We start from the raw sequence: 23,788 nt of genomic DNA, 5'->3' as shown, positions 1-23,788 counted from the left end.
TCTATAGTCTAGCGTATTACCTAACGGAGTGGCGCCTTGTGTGCAAACAGCGGCAGTGTCGGCGCCGTGTGCAAGTAATGCCGCCAGCACGTAGTAGTAGCGCCGTTGTTCCACATCTATAGCGCCCCTCTGCGTCTATAGTCTAGCGTATTACCTAACGGAGTGGCGCCTTGTGTGCAAACAGCGGCAGTGTCGGCGCCGTGTGCAAGTAATGCCGCCAGCACGTAGTAGTAGCGCCGTTGTTCCACATCTATAGCGCCCCTCTGCGTCTATAGTCTAGCGTATTACCTAACGGAGTGGCGCCTTGTGTGCAAACAGCGGCAGTGTCAGCGCCGTGTGCAAGTAATGCCGCCAGCACGTAGTAGTAGCGCCGTTGTTCCACATCTATAGCGCCCCTCTACGTCTATAGTCTAGCGTATTACCTAACGGAGTGGCGCCTTGTGTGCAAACAGCGGCAGTGTCGGCGCCGTGTGCAAGTAATGCCGCCAGCACGTAGTAGTAGCGCCGTTGTTCCACATCTATAGCGCCCCTCTACGTCTATAGTCTAGCGTATTACCTAACGGAGTGGCGCCTTGTGTGCAAACAGCGGCAGTGTCGGCGCCGTGTGCAAGTAATGCCGCCAGCACGTAGTAGTAGCGCCGTTGTTCCACATCTATAGCGCCCCTCTACGTCTATAGTCTAGCGTATTACCTAACGGAGTGGCGCCTTGTGTGCAAACAGCGGCAGTGTCGGCGCCGTGTGCAAGTAATGCCGCCAGCACGTAGTAGTAGCGCAGTTGTTCCACATCTATAGCGCCCCTCTACGTCTATAGTCTAGCGTATTACCTAACGGAGTGGCGCCTTGTGTGCAAACAGCGGCAGTGTCGGCGCCGTGTGCAAGCAGCGCCGCCAGCACGGCGCCGCGACCGCGCCACGCTGCTGCATGTAGCGCTGTTCTTCCACACCGGTCGCGTCCGTCTACGTCAGCGCCGCCTAACATATTCACGACGCATTAGTTTAGACAAAAAAAAACACAAATAATTAACTGAAAAAAGTATAGTACAGTGGGAGCACTTAAAGACTAAGGATTAAGGATAAGGAAAAGTTTACGAATGCCTGAACTAGGAGTTCCTGTGTTTCAGGCAGAATAGGACAATATTAATTAATTTGGACTGTTAGTAAGTTCTCTGTATCATCGTATGTCATATTTTGAAGAGCTCGTCGTAGAGTATTCTTACAACCAGCATAGCTAAGTGGGTATAAGTCTAGTTTTGAATTTAACCTGCCATATAAAAATTGGGCCCAAAAGACAAAAAATCTAGATGAAAATACGTGCTTTATTGTACGGTTTGAATACATACGAGTATAATATATTTGCGCCTTTTATTACTGTATTCAGTGTTGAACAGACAAAAAAAATAACACATTTGACGACGTAATAGAGCACATTTTGAAATACAGGGTGGGAAAAAAAATGGACCATGGAGGAAAAGTGCATTAATACCTTAAGTTAGCTGATTTCACTTGAAGGAAACATTCTTTTATTTTTAAAAAGAAACAAAACAGCATTCAAAGTCGGTTCCTTTCCCGGGCGAGACAAGCGAATTAAAAAAAAATCTTTGTTGATGTTGCGGCTCCTACCAACGAAGGGGAAGCGGGGACCGCATACCACTAAACCAGTTGGCCCATCTGCCGCGCCCCCGCACCTCTAGACGCCTAGCGAGCCTCTTGGCTCTGAGATACGCGCTCATGTGCGCGTCACACGCAATTCGAAATATATTTTTACAGTACATATGGGGCTACTTTATAACACTAGTGCGAGAAGTAGCATATTACGTTACTGTGTCGAACATTTAAAGGGCCATATGTACTGTAAAACGTTGTACGATACATGTGCGAATAGGTAATTCGCAACTCGTGTCGATTTAAAACACTCCCTTCGGTCGTGTTTTAATTTATCGCCACTCGTTTCGAATTTCCTATTTTTCGCACTTGTATCGTAATGTACTATTTTATTTTAAATACAAATTAACCTTAAGTACCATTGTGGAACCGGAATTAGAAGTTTTTTTAAGTATTTGCGATTTTTATTTTAATACTCAAGACTCCAATCTTGAACAGAATGCACTGATTTAAACTTTCACGATTTTTACACATTATTAAATTAATACAATCAATAAGCGATTAAGTCCCGTTCTATACTTAGTTTAATAGTCCTTGAATGCAATTTTGTTTGTTTAGGCACTTTCCCTTCATCGCGTCGGATGAGGATTGAAATTGAACGTTTTATTGAGTACTTACCAACTTTTATGAGTAAATTCACCATGTCGACGTGCCCTTGCCACGCCGACACGTGTAGCGGAGTTCGACCCTGCAATAAAAAAAAATTAGTTACAGAAAACTGCACTAACTGATTCTAAAGGGCCAGTGGCTCCAAATTATTCTCTCACTCTCACTGTCTGTAAGCGTGAGCGAGATGGCTGCGCCGTGCCGGGGATGGCAGATACAAAAACTTTCAATTTTTTTTTGTAAGTTTTAGGACGAATTACACCAATTACAGGCCTATTGCTATATTACCAGTAATAAACAAGATAGTAGAAAAAGTTGTAATAGAACAGGTAAGCCATTTTTTAGAGCATCATAATATAGTATCACAGGTCCAGCACGGCTTCAGGAGAGGTCGGAGCACTACCACTGCCTTGACTGAGTTTTCTAATTATGTAAATAACAACCTCGGCGACGGACAACAGGTCATGGTCCTATTTATTGATTTCAAAAAAGCATTCGACACTTTGGACCATGAACAGCTGCTGCGGGCCATGGATGAATGTGGTATCAGGGGCCCCACAAACCAGTGGTTCCGTGAATACCTAATGAACAGGACCCTGCGCACTGTCATCAATAGGACGGCCGGAGACGAAGCCCGCGTCAGCCTCGGTGTGCCGACCGGCTCGGTATACGGGCCCGTCGGCTACATCATGCATGTGAACAGCGTGTCGAATGTCATCAAAAACTGTAAAGTGTGTACGCGGATGATATGTGCCTGTTGTTCGCCGGCAGGTGTGTGGCAGACATGGTAGACATAGTGCAGGATGATTTTGAGAATATAACCAGGTGGGCACATGATAATGGAATAATTCTAAACATTAATAGAACCAAATGTATGATCCTACACTCTCCGTATAATAAAGCGGCGAAAACTATATTGCCTAATGATATTAACGTCATAGGACACTCATATCAATGTTTATATATAAATAAATGTAACTGCACGTGTAATAAAATAGAATTAGTTAACGAATTTAAATATTTGGGACTTTTGATTGATAAGCACTTTAACTGGAATTTACACATTAATCAAGTATGCAATAAACTAACATCTATATTGGGTCAGTTCTACCATTTAAATCGAATAGTTAATAGACGCACACTGCTCATTGTCTACCATGCACTCGCTGACGCATTGATAAGCTATGGACTCAGTAGCTATGGGCTTACCTTTAAATCGTATTTGGACCGAATAAAGCAACTGCAGTTAAGAATAATTAAATATTTGGTTAATAAAACCACTAAACATGAGCACCGCTATAATTACGATCTACTTTTTTCAACGTGTGGTATTCTTCCCGTGCAATGTAAGGTCGTATATTTAAATGTTTTACATAGCTACTATAGTGAAGAATTTAAAGTAAGAAGAATAAGTAAACGAAACACTAGGTCAACTAACATAATTAAACTATTGCAACCTTCAGTTAAAAATTACTACGGAAAAAGAACAAGAGAATATATGATCCCAAAGATTTATAATGAGTACCCACTATTGCTTGACGAGACTAAGTTAAGAATAGGCAGTTTGAAATTACAACTCAAAAAAATGTTATTAGATAAATACAAAATTTCAAATACATAAAACTAAGTCCTAAAAAACATACAATAAAAAACCGAATGTATAAAATACTATTCATATGTTAAATAATATAACAATATACGTATTACTATACTCCTAAAATGTTATGTAAAGAAAGACTTACTTACCTGCCTACAATAGTAAACCCTATTTTGATCTAAGGTAGACTTTAATATATAATTTGCACCTTTACTCGCGGAAATAACAATAATTTAGCGCGAGCCGTGCGGCGTAGGTATTACTTACCGGACAAATGCTGTGACATCTTATTGCGCCGAAATACGGTTTATTATTGGCCGGGTGACAGCTGTGTTGTCGATATATGGCTCTCAAGCAGTACCTATTATTGTTTTAGTTTAGTTGGAGCGCATCGCCAACAAACTGTTTTACAGTTTGGCGAAACTTTAATTATAAGTACATTGTATATTGTGATTTGTGAAATAAACTAAAAAAAAAAAAAAAAAAGTATAATAATGCACTTCGGGGTGCGGCGTCTTTCGCGCGTAGATATTGTTCTACGAAAAACTATCGTCAGTGCCATACAACGCCATCTAGTGGCAAATGTGACCAACCTCAAGATGAGTAGTGTCCGCGCGGACATATAATGCACATCGGCAGTCAGTTTCTTTAGCAAATAATCACCTCAAGATCAGTAGTTTCTGCTCATGGCCGACATTCTGTCAAGAGGAATATTGCCATGGCAAGGAGGTTGTCATGTGAGGACGTAGAATGTATCGGCAGTCAGCGTCTCCCGGGCAGATATAGTTTCTACGGTAAACTATCGTTAGCGCGATGCAGCGTGCTTTATTGCCCCATCTATCGACCAATTTCGATACTAACCTTGTAGCCGCCGTGCAGGTCAGGATCTCGACGAATCAAATAAAACTTTGATATATAATGAAGTGTTAGGTATAATCTTCCAAAAGGTACTTGGGGGGTTGGAGGGTTCTTGACAACGGTTAAATGTAGAAAGTGGGTGTTGATAGTTTGGAGGATCATGAAAGAGTGAATTTGCAATATTTGATGGGTACAAAAGGTGGTTTTAATTTAGGTGCTTCTAATTGGCCGCGATACAGAATATGTGGAGCGCTCCTATTGGTGCTTTTGAAAGCCTCCGAATACTAGCCGAGCCCGACGGCTGCGTTTAGCTATTGCATTCGAATATTTTCTTATATAATAATAAGTTGTATTCGCAAAAAACCTCGAAGTCCGTAGTATCCGCTAGCGCCCCGCATTCAGTTAGAAGGAATCTTGCCATAGCCAGGCGGTTATTTAAAACTAGTACGTATAATGCGCTTCGTCGATCGGTGTCCAAGGCATCCATGTCGACACTGCATTAGAACAACGCTCATATCATCGAAACGGTCTTACGATACTTATACAATCTACGGGAAACTAGTTAGCGCGATGCAGCGCCCGTTACAGCGCCATCTATCGACACTAACCTCTAGGTCTGTGGTGTCCGCGCGAGCACCACATTCCGTTAGCAGGAATCTTGCCATAGCCAGGCGATTGTCTAACGCTAGAACGTATAATGCGCTCCATAGGTCGGCCTCGCGATACTATAACTCAATTCATTGAAACGGTCTTACGATACTTATATAATCTACGGGAAACTATTGATAGCGCGATGCAGCGCCCGTTACAGCGCCATCTATCGACAAATTTCGATACTAACCTCCAGGTCTGTAGCGTCCGCGCGAGCTCCACACTCCGTTAGCAGGAATCTTGTCATAGCCTAGCGATTGTCAAACGCTAGAACGTATAATGCGCTACATGGGTCGGCGTCGCGTTACTATAACTCTTATATCATCGAAACGAGCCTACGATACTTATATAATCTACGGGAAACTATTGATAGCGCGATGCAGCGCCCGTTACAGCGCCATCTATCGACAAATTTCGATACTAACCTCCAGGTCTGTAGCGTCCGCGCGAGCTCCACACTCCGTTAGCAGGAATCTTGCCATAGCCTAGCGATTGTCAAACGCTAGAACGTATAATGCGCTACATGGGTCGTTGTCGCGTTACTATAACTCTTATATCATCGAAACGGTCCTACGATACTTATATAATCTACGGGAAACTATTGATAGCGCGATGCAGCGCCCGTTACAGCGCCATCTATCGACAAATTTCGATACTAACCTCTAGGTCTGTGGTGTCCGCGCGAGCTCCACACTCCGTTGGCAGGAATCTTGCCATAGCCAAGCGATTGTCTAACGCTAGAACGTATAATGCGCTACATGGGTCGGCGTCGCGTTACTATAACTCTCATATCATCGAAACTGTCTTACGATACTTATATAATCTACGGGAAACTATTGATAGCGCGATGCAGCGCCCGTTACAGCGCCATCTATCGACAAATTTCGATACTAACCTCCAAGTCTGTAGTGTCCGCGCGTGCACCACACTCCGTTAGCAGGAATCTTGCCATAGCCAAGCGATTGTCTAACGCTAGAACGTATAATGCGCTACATGGGTCGGCGTCGCGTTACTATAACTCTCATATCATCGAAGCGGTCCTACGATACTTATATAATCTACGGGAAACTATTGATAGCGCGATGCAGCGCCCGTTACAGCGCCATCTATAGACAAATTTCGATACTAACCTCCAAGTCTGTAGTGTCCGCGCGTGCACCACACTCCGTTAGCAGGAATCTTGCCATAGCCAAGCGATTGTCTAACGCTAGAACGTATAATGCGCTACATGGGTCGGCGTCGCGTTACTATAACTCTCATATCATCGAAACTGTCTTACGATACTTATATAATCTACGGGAAACTATTGATAGCGCGATGCAGCGCCCGTTACAGCGCCATCTATCGACAAATTTCGATACTAACCTCCAAGTCTGTAGTGTCCGCGCGTGCACCACACTCCGTTAGCAGGAATCTTGCCATAGCCAAGCGATTGTCTAACGCTAGAACGTATAATGCGCTACATGGGTCGGCGTCGCGTTACTATAACTCTTATATCATCGAAACGGTCCTACGATACTTATATAATCTACGGGAAACTATTGATAGCGCGATGCAGCGCCCGTTACAGCGCCATCTATCGACAAATTTCGATACTAACCTCCAGGTCTGTAGTGTCCGCGCGAGCTCCACACTCCGTTAGCAGGAATCTTGCCATAGCCAGGCGATTGTCTAACGCTAGAACGTATAATGCGCTGCGCCGGTCGGCGTCTAAGGCGTCTGCGTCGGCGCCGCGTTGGTACAACGCTCGTACTGTGTCGAAGTGGCCTTCTAGGGCCGCTAGTCTGGGGAAGAGAATATATAAATAAATAAATATTATAGGGATATTCTTAGACAAATTGACTAAGCACAGTAAGCTCATTAAGGCTTGTGTTGTGGGTACTTAGACAACGATAGGTATGTATAATATATAAATATTTATAAATACTTAAATACATAGGAAAACATCTATGACTCAGGAACAAGTATCTGTGCTCATCACACAAATAAATGTCCTTACCGGGATTCGAACCCAGGACCATCGGCCTAATAGGCAGGGTCACTACCCACTATGCCAGACCGGTCGTCAAACTACTGTTGGATAATGTCAGTTAAGTTCAATTTTGTTGGAAATTTGGACTTGAAATAAAAAAGCTGGTGGGATTCGAGTTCTAATTGGGCAAGCTTAAGTGATTTAGCCACTTACATACATTTTGGATTATTCCTATCCTCCTAAGGCCCAGCTATACAAATGAAAATTCCAAAATTTGCCACTGAAATCTGAACCTATTATGTTGGAAATAGAGTTCATTTTGCGTTGTTTGAAATTTGAACCAAACAATGAAAAAACGACTGTTCCAATTGAATATGATTTAAATTTCACCAAACTGAAGAAGTACTATAGGTGGGACCTTGGGCCTTAGGAGGCTATAGGGGCTTATAAAGCTGGTGGGAGATGAGTGGTAATTAGACAAGCCGATAAAATCGAGTTTTGATATGGCAACCTGGTGGAAATCGAGTTCTGATTGGGCAATATAGGTATTGCATCCAAATTGGGCAAATCGGAGCAAATCGGGATACCTGAGCGCAGTTTTTCCATCATGTGCCCGCTGGTCGACGGGCGCGGACCAGTCATCGAGCAGCAGCTCCACCAGCGCCGCGTGCCCCTCCTGCGCCGCCAGCAGCAGCGCTCCCTTGCCGTCGTTGTCCGCCTCGTCCACCTTGGCGCCCGCTTCTAGTAGGGCTTCGCATACTTCTATGTGACCTGTTGGTCAAATTACATTATTAAACAAAAACCGAAATCACGTTTGTTGTATGGGAGCCCCCTTAACCTTTTGAACGCCACGCCTATCGCACGCGGCGCGTAATCGTGAACCTTGTCGGTACGCATGAAGGTTGATATTAGGCTGTAGCCGCGCGCGTCATATGACGTCTTTGGCGGTCAAAAGGTTAAATAGTTATTTTGTTTTTTAGCATTTATGTTTATAGCGGCAACAGAAATTCATCATCTGTGAAAATTCCAACTGTCTACCTATCACGGTTCACGAGATACAGCCTGGTGACAGACGGACGGACGGACAGCGGAATCTTAGTAATTCAATTCAATAATTTAATTCAGAAATTAATTCCATATACATTACATCAAAATAAAATTTTAATTAAATATGTTACTAACAATGTGATATAGGGTCCCATTTTACCCTTTGCGTACGGAACCCTAAAAATTACATTAACTACGACTAGTAATGATGGCATCTTTAAATTACTTCGTAAATATATTTCTGTAACTTTGTTATTGCTCTGGTCATAATCTACTCATAAATAAATAAATAAATAAATAAATAAATATTATAGGACATTATTACACAAATTGACTAAGTCCCACAGTAAGCTCAATAAGGCTTGTGTTGAGGGTACTTAGACAACGATATATATAATATATAAATATTTATAAATACTTAAATACATAGAAAACACCCATGACTCAGGAACAAATATCCATGCTCATCACACAAATAAATGCCTTTACCAGGATTTACTTACTTTGATAAAATGAATCAGATCATATCTCCACTCCAACAGCTCTCAAAAATATTTTATGAATAGTGGCGGTACATTAGGTACTCCTGCTTTTAAATTTTAAACTAATCTTCTTCCTCGCGTTGTCCCGGCACATTGCCACGGCTCATAGGAGCCTGGGGTCCACTTGACAACTAATCCCAAGATTTGGCGTAGGCACTAATTTTTACGAAAGCGACTGCCATCTGACCTTCCAACCCAGTGGGTAAAACTAGGCCTTGTTGGGATTAGTTCGGTTTCCTCACGATGTTTTCCTTCACCGAAAAGCGACTGCTAAAATATCAAATGATACTTCGTACATAAGTTCCGAAAAACCAAGCCGGGGTTTAAACCCGCGACCTCCGGATTGAAAGTCGAACGCTCTTACCGCTAAGCCATCAGCGCTTCCAAATTTTAAACTGATCGTTTTAAAAAAAATCTTTGCAAAGCGTAGGCCCCGGTGCGCCCACGCATGATACATCTCTGATCAACGTACCTTCAAAAGCGGCGTAATGCAGCGGTGTCCACCCGGAGTTATCTCTGTGATGTTCATCTAGGCCTCGGTCTAGGAGCTGCCGAACCACTTCCACGTTGCCTGTTCAATATGCATTTTTGTAAAAAAACATTACCAATACTTTACTTTTATAGCTCAAGTAAATCCAAATGCTAGAGCTAATCGACTGAACAAACTTCTTGGAACAAAAAACAATTTGGCGCTTTATCGAAATAATGTCGATGGGATGACATACACAATATATAATAAACTGCCACAATCGTTAAGAGACATGCCACTTATTAAATTTAAACGAGCGATTATAATATTTTTAAGCCAGCACAATTTTTATAGCGTTAAGGAATATTTAAATATAGATTTCTATTGATATTGTGACATTTTATTATTTATTAATTCTATTCTTGGCTCTATTTTCATTGTTAATATTTAATAATAATAATTTATTGAAATATGTTATTGTAATTGATTATGCAAATATGTAATTTAATGTAATATAATGTAAATAGGTTTTTAAAATATTTTGCATGCCTACTAGTATAAGGTATTGACATTATCTGGACATAATATTATTGACTATACCATCCTATCTGTACATAATGTTAAGCAAATAAACACATTTCATTTCATTTCATTTCATTTCATTTCAACAAATAAGAAACAACATATAACGAGAAGAAATACAGAAAAAAAAAATGCAACTGCTCGATATGTAAGTCTGTTTTACAGATACCATAGAGAACATCAGTGTTTGATTGGTGTTCATCCGCTGCTCTCCGTAAACTGTGACCAGTCTGTAGCCCACAATACTTGGTCCTTTTTTCGCGATCCAAAGAGTCTAAACTAGCGCCCAAGAACAGCAGTAACTGCTTGACCCACATATGACCCACACGTAACTAACCTTGAGCCGCAGCTGTAGTTAGCACAGTCCGTCCCTCCCGGTCCATCGAGTCCACGCAAGCGCCCCAGAACAGCAGCAGCCGCGTGGCGCGCGCGTGGCCCGCGGACGCGGCGGCCCACAGCGCGGTGCGCCCGAGCACGTCGTGCGCCTCGATGTCCGCTTCGTGTTCTAGTAGGAGCTCGCAGATTTCACTGGCGGAATAAACATTTTTATGGACGAACCAGAGCAATTCAAATACAAACAAGAGCTGTGGCGTACCAAAAGCAGCATTTAGGTAAAGGAAATTAAAAGAAATATAGAGATTCTCTAGCAGTTAAATGAGTTTATAAACCAATTTAAAAATTATAAATGAACCGATACGTCAACTGAACTTAATAATTACAGTTTCGACATTATTCAACGCAGTGTTGGTACTATGGGTTTAGCAGATTTTTTTTTTTGAGATAGCTACAGAAAAACAAAACCACGATCTATTATCATACTCACGTATGCCCCTCAAACGCGGCGACTAGTAAAGGAGTGGCGCGGTCGCGGTCGCAGCGGGAAACGTCCGCACCTCTTTCTAGAAGAAGAGCCGCGCAAGCAGCTCCGGAAGCGCAGAGAGACGCTACTGACAGTGCTGTTCGACCTGGGGACAGAATATTACAATGAGACGTTAATTTATAACATATCATTGGAGTAGCGTCTCTTCTGTAAGGGAAGTGTAACTTGGAGATAGAACAAACAATAATTTATTGCAATCAAACCTGCAGCCAACTTTATCAAAGTTACCTTGGCCTATGAGCGCTTGCAACTCCGAGGGTGACAGACGCGCGTTGCAGAACGTTTACAATAAAAAAAAAAACAGGATTAGGATACGTACGTCTTTTATGAAAAGTGTTCATGCTATAGCATTAAACTAAGTTTAAATGTCAAACTTTCCAATCAAATATGTATTTTACTGATTGACACCGTTTTTTTAAGTTTTTATGCTGAACACTTGAATACAGGGAGTCATTTCAGATCATGTGTCCCAAGTTTGTTTGACTAAGTGTATCCCAAATCAACGTGTACGTGTTGGATTTAAACACAAGAAAAGTGGGTTACCATCTTCATCAGCATGGTCGACGCTCGCGCCGGCGTCCAGCAGCGCGCGCACGATGTCGGCGTGGCCCATGTAGGCGGCCGCGATGAGCGGCGTGCGGCCCTCCGCGTCCGCGCGGTCCGGCGCCGCGCCCGCCGCCAGCAGCCGCGCCACCACGCACTCGTGGCCCGACCACGCCGCCGCTCTGTTGGACAGTCTCGATTTCAATTTTATTCGTTAATAAGTCGTATAAATCTAAAAGCGTGGGCCACATATGGGTCACGCAAAGTAGCCGTCATAAAAGTGAACAATTATTTTTCTAAAAGCGTGGTAAACTGGTTTAATTAATAAAAAAATTTATGAAAATGACAATAATTTTTTTTTTTACATATTTATTTACAAGTCTGATTCTAGTGTTACTACTGTTACTTTGCTTGTCATTATTTATTCTGCGTATGACAAATGAAATAAAAACAACAGTTACATAGGCATTATTTATTCCAAATACGAGGAATTTCGATAAAAACGTAAGGCTAAATACCCAAATGACTATTAGACATATAAAATAGTACATTACGATACAAGTGCGAAAAATAGGAAATTCGAAACGAGTGGCGATAAATTAAAACACGACCGAAGGGAGTGTTTTAAATCGACACGAGTTGCGAATTACCTATTCGCACATGTATCGTACAACGTTTTACAGTACATATGGCCCTTTAAATGTTCGACACAGTAACGTAATATGCTACTTCTCGCACTAGTGCTATAAAGTAGCCCCATATGTACTGTAAATAATATTATACTTCTGCTCTCACCTTAAAGCCGTCCTGTTGTCTGCATCAACGCAATCTACGTCGCATCCAAACTCGAGTAGAACCTCGACCACCTGCAATAATAAAGTAACAATATTTACACGAATTCGAGTGCTATAGCTGGCGATAGTCTTGTGATAGCACAGCTCCGAATCACATATCTGTAGCATCCGTCTATATTGTAAACCAAGATGTCGTATTTAGGTATCAGTTTTTGACGCATAATAGTAAAAACAAGTTGATGCGCGCTAAGAGTGTTGTAGTACCTCAGTATGTCCCGCCCAGGCCGCAGCCCTCAACGCGCTCCAAGCGTCAGCGTCGGGAGCGTCAGGTCTAGCCCCGGCGCGTAGCAACACGCAACAAGTTGACGCGCGACCAGCGCGTGCTGCGGCGTGTAACGCGGTGCCACCCGTCGCGTCTGTTACTAGTGCTAGCTCCGGGCAGCGCTGTGAAAAGAAACAATAGAATAGTAATTTAATCGTGATATGTTAAATATATGTATAGAGTACTACTCCGTCCTACCACGCATAATATCCGTAGCAACAATTGAAAAGATACTATCTATAAATTCCCAAAATAAAAAAGGAAAAATATTAACATGGAAGGATACAAATTATCGAATAGATAGTTTGCCGTATTAAGGCGCTCTAAATTTCAAATTAGATCTGGTTTTCAAATATTTATTACAACTGTTGTGTCGTAAGATTGTACATAAATTCCACAACAATATATACTTACAAAACACGTAAAATAGGTACAATGTTTGTCGACTTGCGGAAAATGCCCAGAAGCACTAACTAAATATACTTAGAAAACAAGTGCCACGATGTTTCATCTCAGCATGGACCTATTAACCTTTTGACCGCCAAAGACGTCATATGACGCGCGCGGCTACAGCCCAATATCAATCTTCATGCGTACCGACAAGGTTCACGATTATGCGCCGCGTGCGATAGGCGTGGCGTTCAAAAGTTTAATAAATAAAATCCAAGTCTGTAAAAGCCAATTTGAAAAATAATCCGTACGACTTAGTGGGTAATGACCCTGCCTATGAAGCCGATAGTCCCGGGTTTAAAATGTGTGTTGAACACAGATATTTGTTCCTGAGTCATGGATGTTTTCTATATATATATATATATATATATATATAAGTATGTATTGATCTATATACGTATGTATCGCCGCCTAGTTCAATCTTTGCTTAGTTTGGGGCTAGGTCGATCTGCGTAATCTTGTCCCCAAACATTTATTTATTTAATACTTTTTAATTGTTCATCAAAATAAGTAAACAATCCATATTGCGATAAAAAGTAAATAAACAAGAGGAAAACAGTGGTATTTATTACATTACAATTAAATTATTAAATCAGTAACATTTATGAACTTCCTGTTACAGCGGCTGTCTTGAAATATGAATTAATATTCTATGATTAACAGGTAAATTTTATACATTTAATTTTCTACGCAATCGGAATAAACTCCATATTTAAACACGCCTTGTGTTTATGATTCTTACTTAGGTCTTTCGAAATAATTTACTTATTTTTTTTCGTAGTTGGTCCGGAGTTTAAGCAGTTCAGTGTTACAAAACCATTTTTTTTAATAATTATTACTGTAGGGTTCGCGATGTCTACAGCTCATAGAGTCACTAATAATAGACAAACTTTTAGCAAAACCGGGAGAGCGTGATCCTCGCCCTTGCTCGGCAATTCAGACTGCTATCGGATGAATGACGACCGGCTCTTCTCCAGCCCTTCTATTTCGATGTGTGATAAAATAAAAGCTGGTTATAAATAATAGACAAACCTTCAAAAATGCTGTCAACGCCTCATCTTCACCTCAAATTATAATTCAAAGACGTTGACGACCGGTTTGGCCTAGTGCGTAGTGACCTTGCCTACGAAGATGATGGTCCCGGGTTCAAATCCTGGTAAGGGCATTTATTCGTGTGATGAGCATGGATATTTGTTCCTGAGTCATGGGTGTTTTCTATGTATTTAAGTATTTATAAATATTTATATATTATATATCGTTGTCTAAGTACCCTCAAGACAAGCCTTATTGAGCTTACTGTGGGACTTAGTCAATTTGTGTAATAATGTCCTATAATATTTATAAAAAAAAAAGACTGCTTTCGGATCAACGACGACCGGCTCTTTTTTATATAATAGGCAGCAAACTAGCAGACGAGCCGCCTGATGGGAAGCAGTCATCGCCGCCCATGGACTACGCAACATCGGAGGAGCCACTTATGCGTTGCCAACCTTTGAGGAACCTAAATACCTGCTTCTTGAAGAATGTCATAGCGCAAGGGAAACACAGAAGGTAGCTCATTCCACAACTTGCACGTTCTGGGCATAAACGAGCGAGATGCCCGCTTATTCTAAATTTACCACGCGTCGAGAAAGTGAGGATGAACTTTCTTTCCTTGGCGGTAGGTGCGGTGATAAAGGCTCTTCTCTAGCTATTCTGTTTCGGGTTTGATAAAATAAAAGCTTGTTATATATAATAGACCAACCTTCACCAATGCTGTTAACGCCTCATCTTCACCTCTACCCGCTAATTAATTGACTGTATTCGGATCAATGACGACCGGCTCTTCTCTAGCCCTTCTATTTCGGTGTTTAATAAAATAAAAGCTAGTTATTAAGAATAGACAAACCTTCAACAATGCTGTTAACGCTTCATCTTCACCTCTAGTTACCAATTCAAACACTGCATTCGGATCAATGACGACCGGCTCTTCTCTTTCGGTGTGTGATAAAATGAAAGCTTGTTATAAATAATAGACACACCTTCAACAATGCTGTTAACGCTTCATCTTCACCTCTAGTCACCAATTCAAACACTGCATTCGGATCAATGACGACCGGCTCTTCTCTTTCGGTGTGTGATAAAATGAAAGCTTGTTATAAATAATAGACACACCTTCAACAATGCTGTTAACGCTTCATCTTCACCTCTACTCGCTAATTCAAACACTGCATTCGGATCAATGACGACCGGCTCTTCGGATTCCACGTCCGGCGCTAGCACATCTGTTTCTATGGCCGCATCCAAGGATAGCTGTAACGAAAATAACTATAAATTTCATGATTTATAGACTCCTAACATTCCTAACAACTTATAGGTTATACTGACTTAAAAACAATAGTTTTCACTCCAAGAAATAATAATATAGTTTCATCATGCATGCTCATAAACGGTGTTAGTGTATGCCAGCATATTGAGATGGAATGGAATGGAAAGGAAAACATCGTGAGGAAACCGGACTAATCCCAACAAGGCCTAGTTTACCCTCTGGGTTGAAAGGTCAGATAGCAGTCGCTTTCGTAAAACTAGTGCCTACGCCAATCCTCGGGATTAGTTGCCAAGCGGATCTCAGGCTCCCAAGAGCCGTGGCAAAATACCGGAACAACGCCAGGAAGAAGAAGACAAGGTTGGCAACATTATTGAAACAGTGAAAGCATGACATTGTACGCAATCTATTTTAGATTATTTGTACAATACAGTATCTTATCTCTTTTATGCAGATTCCATATGGTAAATATACATACGTATATGCATATAAAACATTAAGTAACATTAGTCATTATGACTGTTTGTCTACTTGGATGATTGACTACCAGAAACTACCAGGGAAATTCTTAAAATCTGACGCATTTGAATTAACAGAAGAAATGACATTCATTATCGTGTGAATGCGACTTTGCCATAACAATATGTAGCTTATATGTATAAGAAATTATACGCTTAACTGTACTTGGATGAATCTAATTTTTAATAAATATATAAAAGTTTATTGTCATAAACTAGAAATCTTACATTCCTTAAACATTAATTAGTAACAATTCATAGCATAAAGAGAAAAAAACAACGGGTTGCGCTCCGGGAGTGCCGGCAGAAGTGAAAACTTGAATATTAACGTTGTGAATTTTTGATATTTTGGAATGGTTAGGGAATAATTTTGCACGAATTGCTTTAATTATCAGTATAAAAGTACTATCATTTATGTGGTAAAATACAATATTCATTTATTGCGCTATCGTACACAAACATGACAATTTATATTACATTAAAAATTTAACTACTGGCTTCAATGACACTGTAACAGTTTTTCGATCAGGTCACGTGTCCGTCTTACGAATTTTCAATCTGACGAATCTGTCGGTCACGTGACCTGTCGCGAGTTTTTACATTTTTTCCCCATAACAAAAAGTGCACAGCGCCGCTAAAGAAGTTTTCACTTCAAAAATGTATATACCACTCGTTATGATTACGTTCTCCTGCAGCGGTATCATGGTCACATTTTTATCACCTGTCACTTTCGCACCTACATACTTGTTAAAACGTGACAGGCTTGAGTAGTCTGAAGATTATGGACTTTAAGGCTTTCATTTTAAACTTTATTACTCACACAATAAGGTGTAATTAACCAAATCAGGAACTTCCTCTGTAGTCTTTCCAGGCGCTGAATCAGAGCGGCTCAGTTCCAACAGCGCGCGAAGTACTAACTTACTTACTGTACTAACTTAATCGGTTTACCAAATTTCCTGGAAGATGGCGCTGTTCCATCCGGAACAAATCGTACAACGCGCTAACGTTTGTTTGTCGTAGAAACATGACTAGGAGCAGTCTCTCTCTCAGAGTAAGACAGTCGGTCGGACAGTCGTGCAGCCTGCTAACTTGTTTCCTAAAATATTGGACTCGCCCGGATCGCAACTTTTTTTTTTTTTTTTTGAGTTCTTTATTTAACATAATTTAGTACAATGTGATTACTTAATCTAGTGTACATTTCCATCCTAGACAGTAATAACAATAAATTAATACAGTTTAGTGAGCTATAGGCGCTCATTATAAACTTTTTAACAACTTAGTGTTTATAACATTGCCATGGGTAAAATCATACTTACACTAAAGCTTAGAACAACAGCATAACTATTATTACGTTCGCTCAGATATAGCTTACGTTTGTTGCATACATAATAACCACCTATAATTAAAACATTTAACGATTAAGCTAAACTAACAAATTTGATATAGTTTATAATTATAACGTATACAAATAGACATGATTGTTAGTTGTGGGTAATCATAACAAGAGATAAGCATGCTAAGTGCATAACAAGCAACCAGGGCTGGCGGTACGCGGCCGGCCGGCCGTCAGAACCGGTCCCGCGACGTCACGTCTGACTCGAGAACGTAGTGATGGGGTAACCTATAACGTTTGTACTTGTCGATGTAGGGCAAATCTTTTAATCGACTGCGACCGATGTTGCATACGAGCTTGTTTTTATGTTTAGGGTTTTTAATTAAATAAAATGTTTTTGTTTGATTAAGTATGAATTCTTTTAGTAATGGTAAATTGATTTTAAAATGTAGTTTACGTAGATTTGTGTAAAATGGGGTATTGTATGCAATTTTAAGTGCTTTATTTTGAATTATTTGAAGTTTGTCATAATTAGTGTTACAGGTGCTGCTCCAAACAGGGCAGGCGTAAGTGATAACAGGTCTCACAAGAGTTTTGTAGATAGCTACTTTAACTTGGCTACTAAGAGATGACTTGCGATTCATTACTGGAGAGAGTGCACCAAGAGCTTGAGTTCCCTTAGAACATAATAATTTAAGGTGAGGACTCCAATTTAATTTATTGTCCAAAGTCACCCCTAGATATTTGACGCTCAAGCTCCACGGTATTTCGTAACCATTCATCTTTAGTCTTCTGTTAGGTAGTTTACGTCGTCTGGTAAAAATAATGGCTTCAGTTTTGGCCTCATTCAGCTTTAGTTTCCATGTAGTAAAGTACTGGTGAAGAAGATCAATAGACATTTGAAGACGGGATATTACAAGATCTGTATCCTTTGAAGTAGTAAGAGACGCAGTATCGTCAGCAAAACATGCTAAAGTAGTTCTAGGTTGTACAGGTATATCGTTTAAGTAAATCAGAAATAAATACGGCCCTAAAACCGAACCCTGTGGTACCCCAGCTATAATAGAACGTATCGCAACTACTTACCGCACCATCCACCTAGCACCGTGGTGTCACCGCCGTGCCCGGCCTCCCACAAGCGGGTCCCACCGGGTCCGGCTTTGACTAACGGAGCGAAGTGGGTGACGCAGCCGCGATCGCGAGTGGCTGTACTCCGGAAAATCCCGCCTCCCGGAGTCCCAAACTCCGCCCCCCGCCCCCGCCGGTGCGTTAGCATAGGTGGGGGTAATTCGGAAAACGGCGTTTCTCCAACTACCCGCACACTGGGTATGTGTCCGCCCCACTACCTCTAGTGACATCAGTCACCACCACCATGCCATCGACCCCGCGGACCAGCGACCCCGCCGTCCGCAAGGCCACCCGGCCTCGGATCGCCCCGACTAGACGCCGCCCGGAGGACCTCACGGCGATGCAGCGCGCTATGGACATTTTGCGCGCCGCCGGCCAAGAGGCCATTCGAGCCCCCAAGACTCCGACATCGGAGGGAGCTGGCGAGTTCCAGTTCCTCCCCCAGACGCTTCACGCGCTGGAGCAGCTCCAGCCCCTGCAACGCCCCGCCCCGCAGGTGCCACAACCCGGCCCATCGAGGGCGCACGCGTCTGCCTTTTTTAAGGCCGACGCCCCTCAGTCGACCTTCGCGAAAGCGGCCGCATCACCGCCGCCGCCCTCTCGCCGCACCCCCCCGAGTGCGCCGAAGCCCCAGAAGCCACCAGCGCCTCAACCGGCCCTAGCCAGGACCAGTAAGGCGCCGTCGACCGCGACCGCAGCCGCCAGCCGCATCCAGCCCCGCGCCTCCCGCGCCGCGACCGCGCCTGCGCCCCGCGCGCCAAGGCCTTCCGCGCCCGCCGCGCCCGCGCCCGCTGCGCCCGCCGCGCCCGCGCCCGCTGCGCCCGCCGCGCCCGCGCCCGCTGCGCCCGCCGCGCCCGCGCCCGCTGCGCCCGCCGCGCCCGCGCCTGCTGCGCCCGTTGCTCGCGCAGGCACGCCCCGGAACGCCGCGACAAAGCCTGTGCCAACGCCACTGCCACGTGCTCCCTGCGCGCCCACACCCGCGCCCCTGGGCCCTCCCCAAGTGCCCACGCCCGTGCGCGTCCTATCGCCGTCGCGCTTCCCGCCGCCGACAAACCTCATGCCGCCATTCGTCGTAGCCAGCCCTGCTCAGAAGCGGCAGGGTGGCGCAACGCCACCGCCGCACTCACTTCCCCGGCTCGACCTGTCCCCCATGGACACGGACCCGGCGCCGGCGAAGTCACCAACTCCGCCCGCCTCATCCACCGCCGGACCAGCGCCCCCCGCCGCCCCTACCGCGAAGGGGAAGCGATACCCACCCCTCATTGTGGAGGTGATGCCTGATTGGCCCATGCATTTCCGCGAGCTGCGGAAGGTGCTGGGCCACCAGGTCAACGCACGCCCCCTGGGGAAAGGCATTATCTTCACCCCGAGGGACGAGGATGAGTACCGGGCGATCCAGCAGTACCTTCAGACCACGGGGCTACACTGGTTCTGCTACGGCCTCCCAGCAGAACGCAGCCTCAAGATCGCCATCCGCGGCCTGCCGGCGAACACCGACCCGGCAGAAATAGAAGAAGACCTGAGGGAGAAGGGCTTCTTACCCGAATTCGTCCGCCAAATCCGCGCGCGCAGCGGCCGGCCTGGATGCATATTCCACGCCCAACTGCAGCGCACCGCGGACACGACGCCGGGGATCTACGCCCTCACCGAGCTCCTGGGTATGCCAGGAGTAAAGGTCGAAGCCTGGCGAGGACGAAAGGGCCCCGCGCAGTGCCACAGGTGCCAGGGTTTTCGGCACTCGTCGGTGAACTGCCACCGCCCTCTCGCCTGCGTTCGTTGCGGCGAGCCTCACCCCGCAAACGAATGCCCACGCCCACGCGAGGAGCCAGCGACGTGCACCAACTGCAACGGTGCGCACCCCGCTAACAGCGCGCAGTGCCCGGTCTACAAGCGGGAGGCGCGCAACAAGAAGGCCGGAGTCGCAGCGCGCACTGGTGCAGCACTGCCAACCACCTTGCAGCCAGCCGTTGACACGGGCAACGCCGCGAACTCCCTCATGGCGAACGCCAATGACGGGAGACGCCCGCCCAAAAGAAGACGCAAACGTGGAGGGAAGAAGACCAAGACGGGCCCGGAACCCTCCTCTGCCCCGCAGCAGCAGCAACCCACGACCGCCCCGGCTACAGCGTTGCAGCCGCGACCCCCATCAGCCCCGTTCCCCACGACGGCCGCCCCTCTCCAGGGGAAGAAGGCGAAGCCAGGAGCGGGACCCAGCGATGGCCGAGCCGAGGCCATCACCATGCTCGTGGAGATCCTGCAGGAGCTCCTCGTTGCCATCCAGTCGGGACAGAGTCCTGTTCCGATTATCCTCAGAAGGCTGGCAGACCTCTATAGCGTTCGCTAGCCAACTGAGGATCCTACACTGGAATGCCGACGGGCTCTCTGCAGCCAAAGTCACCCTGCTGCGACATCTTCTGGCCGAGAAGAAGATCGACGTAGCCCTGATCTCGGAAACCCATCTTAAGGCGGGCGACCGCCTTAAAATACCAGGCTACGTCGCCTACAGAAAGGAGGAAACATCTTCACTCGGACGCGCCTATCGGGGACTGGCCGTCCTTGTGAAGCGTCAGGTCATCCACCAGCCGCTGCCAGTGCCGACAACTCTCCGGTCGTCATACGCCCTAGGCGTGGAAATCTGCGTCGACCGCCACCCTCTGCGTGTGTTTGCGTTCTACAAGCCACCCAGCTCTCGCCTTGCAGTGGCTGATGTCCACGACCTGCTGGACTCGCCGCTGCCCTCGATTGTAGCCGGTGACTTCAACTGCAAACACACTGCATGGAACTCAGTGAAGACCTGCCCAGATGGGCAGCGACTCCTTGCCGATGCAGAAGCCCAAGGATACGAGGTGCTAGGACCAGAGGTCCCCACGCACTTCCCGTACACGGCAGCCCACACACCGGACGTCATCGACCTTATGGTAGTACGCGGCCTGACTTCCTGGCCCGCGCAGGACGTCCTGGATGACCATCTCCTTTCTGACCACCAGCCCGTCTTGGCAACACTGGACTTGACGCCGACTCGGACGGCTCCGCCCTCACCTCGCCGACGACAGGATTGGGATCGTTTTGCGACCTACATGAGCGAACACACTCCATCCTTCCCCGTGACTACAGCGGAGGAAGTCGACCGACTCGCTGAGGAGTTCGCCTCATGCGCCACTGCCGCCCTGACAGACTCTTCCGCCGAGACCGGCGCCAGTCAGTCGCGCCGTAAGCAAAGCATCCCCGCCTTTATCCTGACCCTCATCGAGAGGAAGAGGAAACTGCGTCGACAATTCCAGCGCACACGATGTCCCACCATGAAGTCCCAGCTGAACTCTCTCGCCGAGAAGATCTCGCAAAGCCTCGCGGCTTACACCGAGGACTCTTGGCTCGAGTACATCGAGTCAGCTGGTGAGGACTGGAACGACATCCATCGTCTGTGCCGCAGAGTAACAGGAAGACCAGCACCCATCCGCCCTCTTTTCGCCAGTGACGGTACCCCACGTTACCGCGCAGAAGATCGAGCGGAGATTTTCGCTGACCACCTGGAGACGCAGTTCAGACCGAATCCGTCCGACGACACCGAGCACGAAGCAGCTGTAAAGCAGCACCTGGCGGACTACTTCGCCACGTCCATTGCTCCAGACGAAGATCCCATCATCCTCACACCGGGCCAAGTCCAGAGGATGATAAGACGCACCCCGCTGAAGAAGGCACCCGGCCCCGACCGCATACCGAACGAGGCGCTGCGCCACCTGCCCCCGCGAGCCATCGCGACGTTGGCGCGGCTCTTCACCGGAGTCCTGCGGACCGGCCACTTCCCGCGCCCCTGGAAGCAGGGTCGCGTCATCATGATTCCCAAGCCCGGGAAGAATATTCTTCGTCCTGAGAGCTATCGACCCATCACGCTGCTGCCTACTATCTCGAAAGTTTTCGAGAAGCTGCTTCTGCCTCACCTGACGCCCCACATTCAGCCACGCGACGAACAGTTCGGCTTCCGCCCGGAACACTCGACGACGCTCCAGCTTGCCCGCGTGCTGCACCTTGCTGCAGCAGCTTACAACAAGAGGGAGCACACGGTCGCTGTTCTTCTGGACATGGAGAAGGCGTTCGATCGCGTATGGCACCCCGGCCTCCTCTACAAGCTGTCCACGTCTACTACTCCGCGTCGAGTAGTCAAGACTGTGGCCACCTTCCTGGAAGACCGCCGCTTCCACGTGGCGGTAGAAGACGCCGTATCATCCGACCGCACCATCCTTGCCGGAGTGCCCCAAGGGAGCTGCCTCTCGCCCGTGTGTTATGGGCGCTACACCGACGACATCCCGGTCAGCGAGGGCGTTACGCTCGCGCTATATGCCGACGACGCTGCCTACATCACGTCATCCATCCGCCTATCACACGCAGCGCACAAAGCCCAGTGCGCCCTAGAGGCTCTCCCTCCATGGCTGAAGAAGTGGAGACTATCAGTCAACGTGTCGAAGACCCAGGCGATTGCTATATCCCGTAAGGTGCTGATGCCGCCGCGTCTCACACTCCTGGGGCAGGCCATCGAGTGGTCCCCGATGGTGAAATACCTGGGGGTGACCATAGACCGCCACCTCACCATGGCCCCTCACGTCAAGAACGTGATCGCCCAGACGCGTGCCGCTCGCATCTTACTTGCCCCGGTTCTGAAGTCCCGGCTATCGCTACGCGTGAAGCTAGGCGTGTACAAGACTTACGTCCGAACACGCCTAACATATGCAGCCCCCGCGTGGTACGCGCTAGTGGGAGAGTGCAACAGGAAGCGACTGGACGCTCAGCAGTCGCTCTCTCTACGCACCATCGTCGAAGCCCCTCGCTATGTGAGGAACGACGTTATAGCCCGGGACCTGAGAGCAGAACCGCTACGTGATTTCGTAGCTCGCCTGGCGGGTCGGATGTTCGAGCGCGCGGACCAGTCGCGCTGGAGCCACCTCCGTGGCATAGCGCCGTACCACGCGCGCCCGCCCGACCACAGGGGTCTGCCGCGCGAGCTCGCGCCTGCAACCCCTGCCACACCGGACTGACCACACCACAGACCGACACCACCCTGACACCGGTTGACGATCGCTGGCTGGGCCTCCCCCAACGGGGTCCCACCTGGCTGGCTTGATCTCGCCGGTGTGAGAAGACCCGGACACGACCACTGGGGCCTCACCCGAGGCCCCACCCCGACGACCCAGCCATATTCATGGCTGGCGGTTTGACACCGCTGCAGGGGGCCAACGCCCCGAACAGCATCCCCAATCCCCTGAGGGGGAATTGAGAAGACGTCCACTGCTGTCAGAGTAAGACGTGATGGATTCCATTCCAAGGCTGATGGTTCTGTATAATTTGAACTTTATTGAATACACAGTAAGGTGTAACTTACCAAATCAGGTACTTCCTCTGTAGTCTCTCCCGGCGCGGAATCAGACCGGCTCAGTTCTAAAAGCGCGCGAAGCACACGCCTGTCGTGAGGCCATCTGGCATCGGTGTTGCCTGATATCAGCTCGGGCATGATGGACTCTAAGGCTGAGGGGTCTGT

At 46.4% G+C, this 23,788-nt stretch overlaps 1 protein-coding gene across 5 annotated transcripts in view; it reads right to left on the bottom strand.

Moving 5' to 3' along the window:
• The window catches only part of LOC133533129 (ankyrin repeat domain-containing protein 50), a 176,502-nt gene that overhangs the window by 20,972 nt on the left and 131,742 nt on the right, over positions 1–23,788 (bottom strand). For all 5 annotated transcript variants that reach the window (XM_061872085.1, XM_061872089.1, XM_061872086.1 and 2 more), the window contains 12 exons: positions 23,633–23,784; positions 15,129–15,266; positions 12,467–12,646; positions 12,204–12,274; positions 11,409–11,590; positions 10,809–10,950; positions 10,323–10,513; positions 9,407–9,505; positions 7,933–8,116; positions 6,974–7,157; positions 2,280–2,349; positions 825–971 (listed from right to left, as the gene is read on the bottom strand). In XM_061872085.1, coding sequence (XP_061728069.1) covers positions 825–971; positions 2,280–2,349; positions 6,974–7,157; positions 7,933–8,116; positions 9,407–9,505; positions 10,323–10,513; positions 10,809–10,950; positions 11,409–11,590; positions 12,204–12,274; positions 12,467–12,646; positions 15,129–15,266; positions 23,633–23,784 — 1,740 coding nt within the window. The remainder of the gene's footprint in view (positions 1–824; positions 972–2,279; positions 2,350–6,973; positions 7,158–7,932; positions 8,117–9,406; positions 9,506–10,322; positions 10,514–10,808; positions 10,951–11,408; positions 11,591–12,203; positions 12,275–12,466; positions 12,647–15,128; positions 15,267–23,632; positions 23,785–23,788) is intronic.

Source organism: Cydia pomonella, chromosome 28 (genome assembly GCF_033807575.1).
Source record: "Cydia pomonella isolate Wapato2018A chromosome 28, ilCydPomo1, whole genome shotgun sequence".
Classification (NCBI taxonomy): Eukaryota; Metazoa; Arthropoda; class Insecta; order Lepidoptera; family Tortricidae; genus Cydia; species Cydia pomonella.
This window is presented reverse-complemented; position numbering and strand designations above follow the sequence as displayed.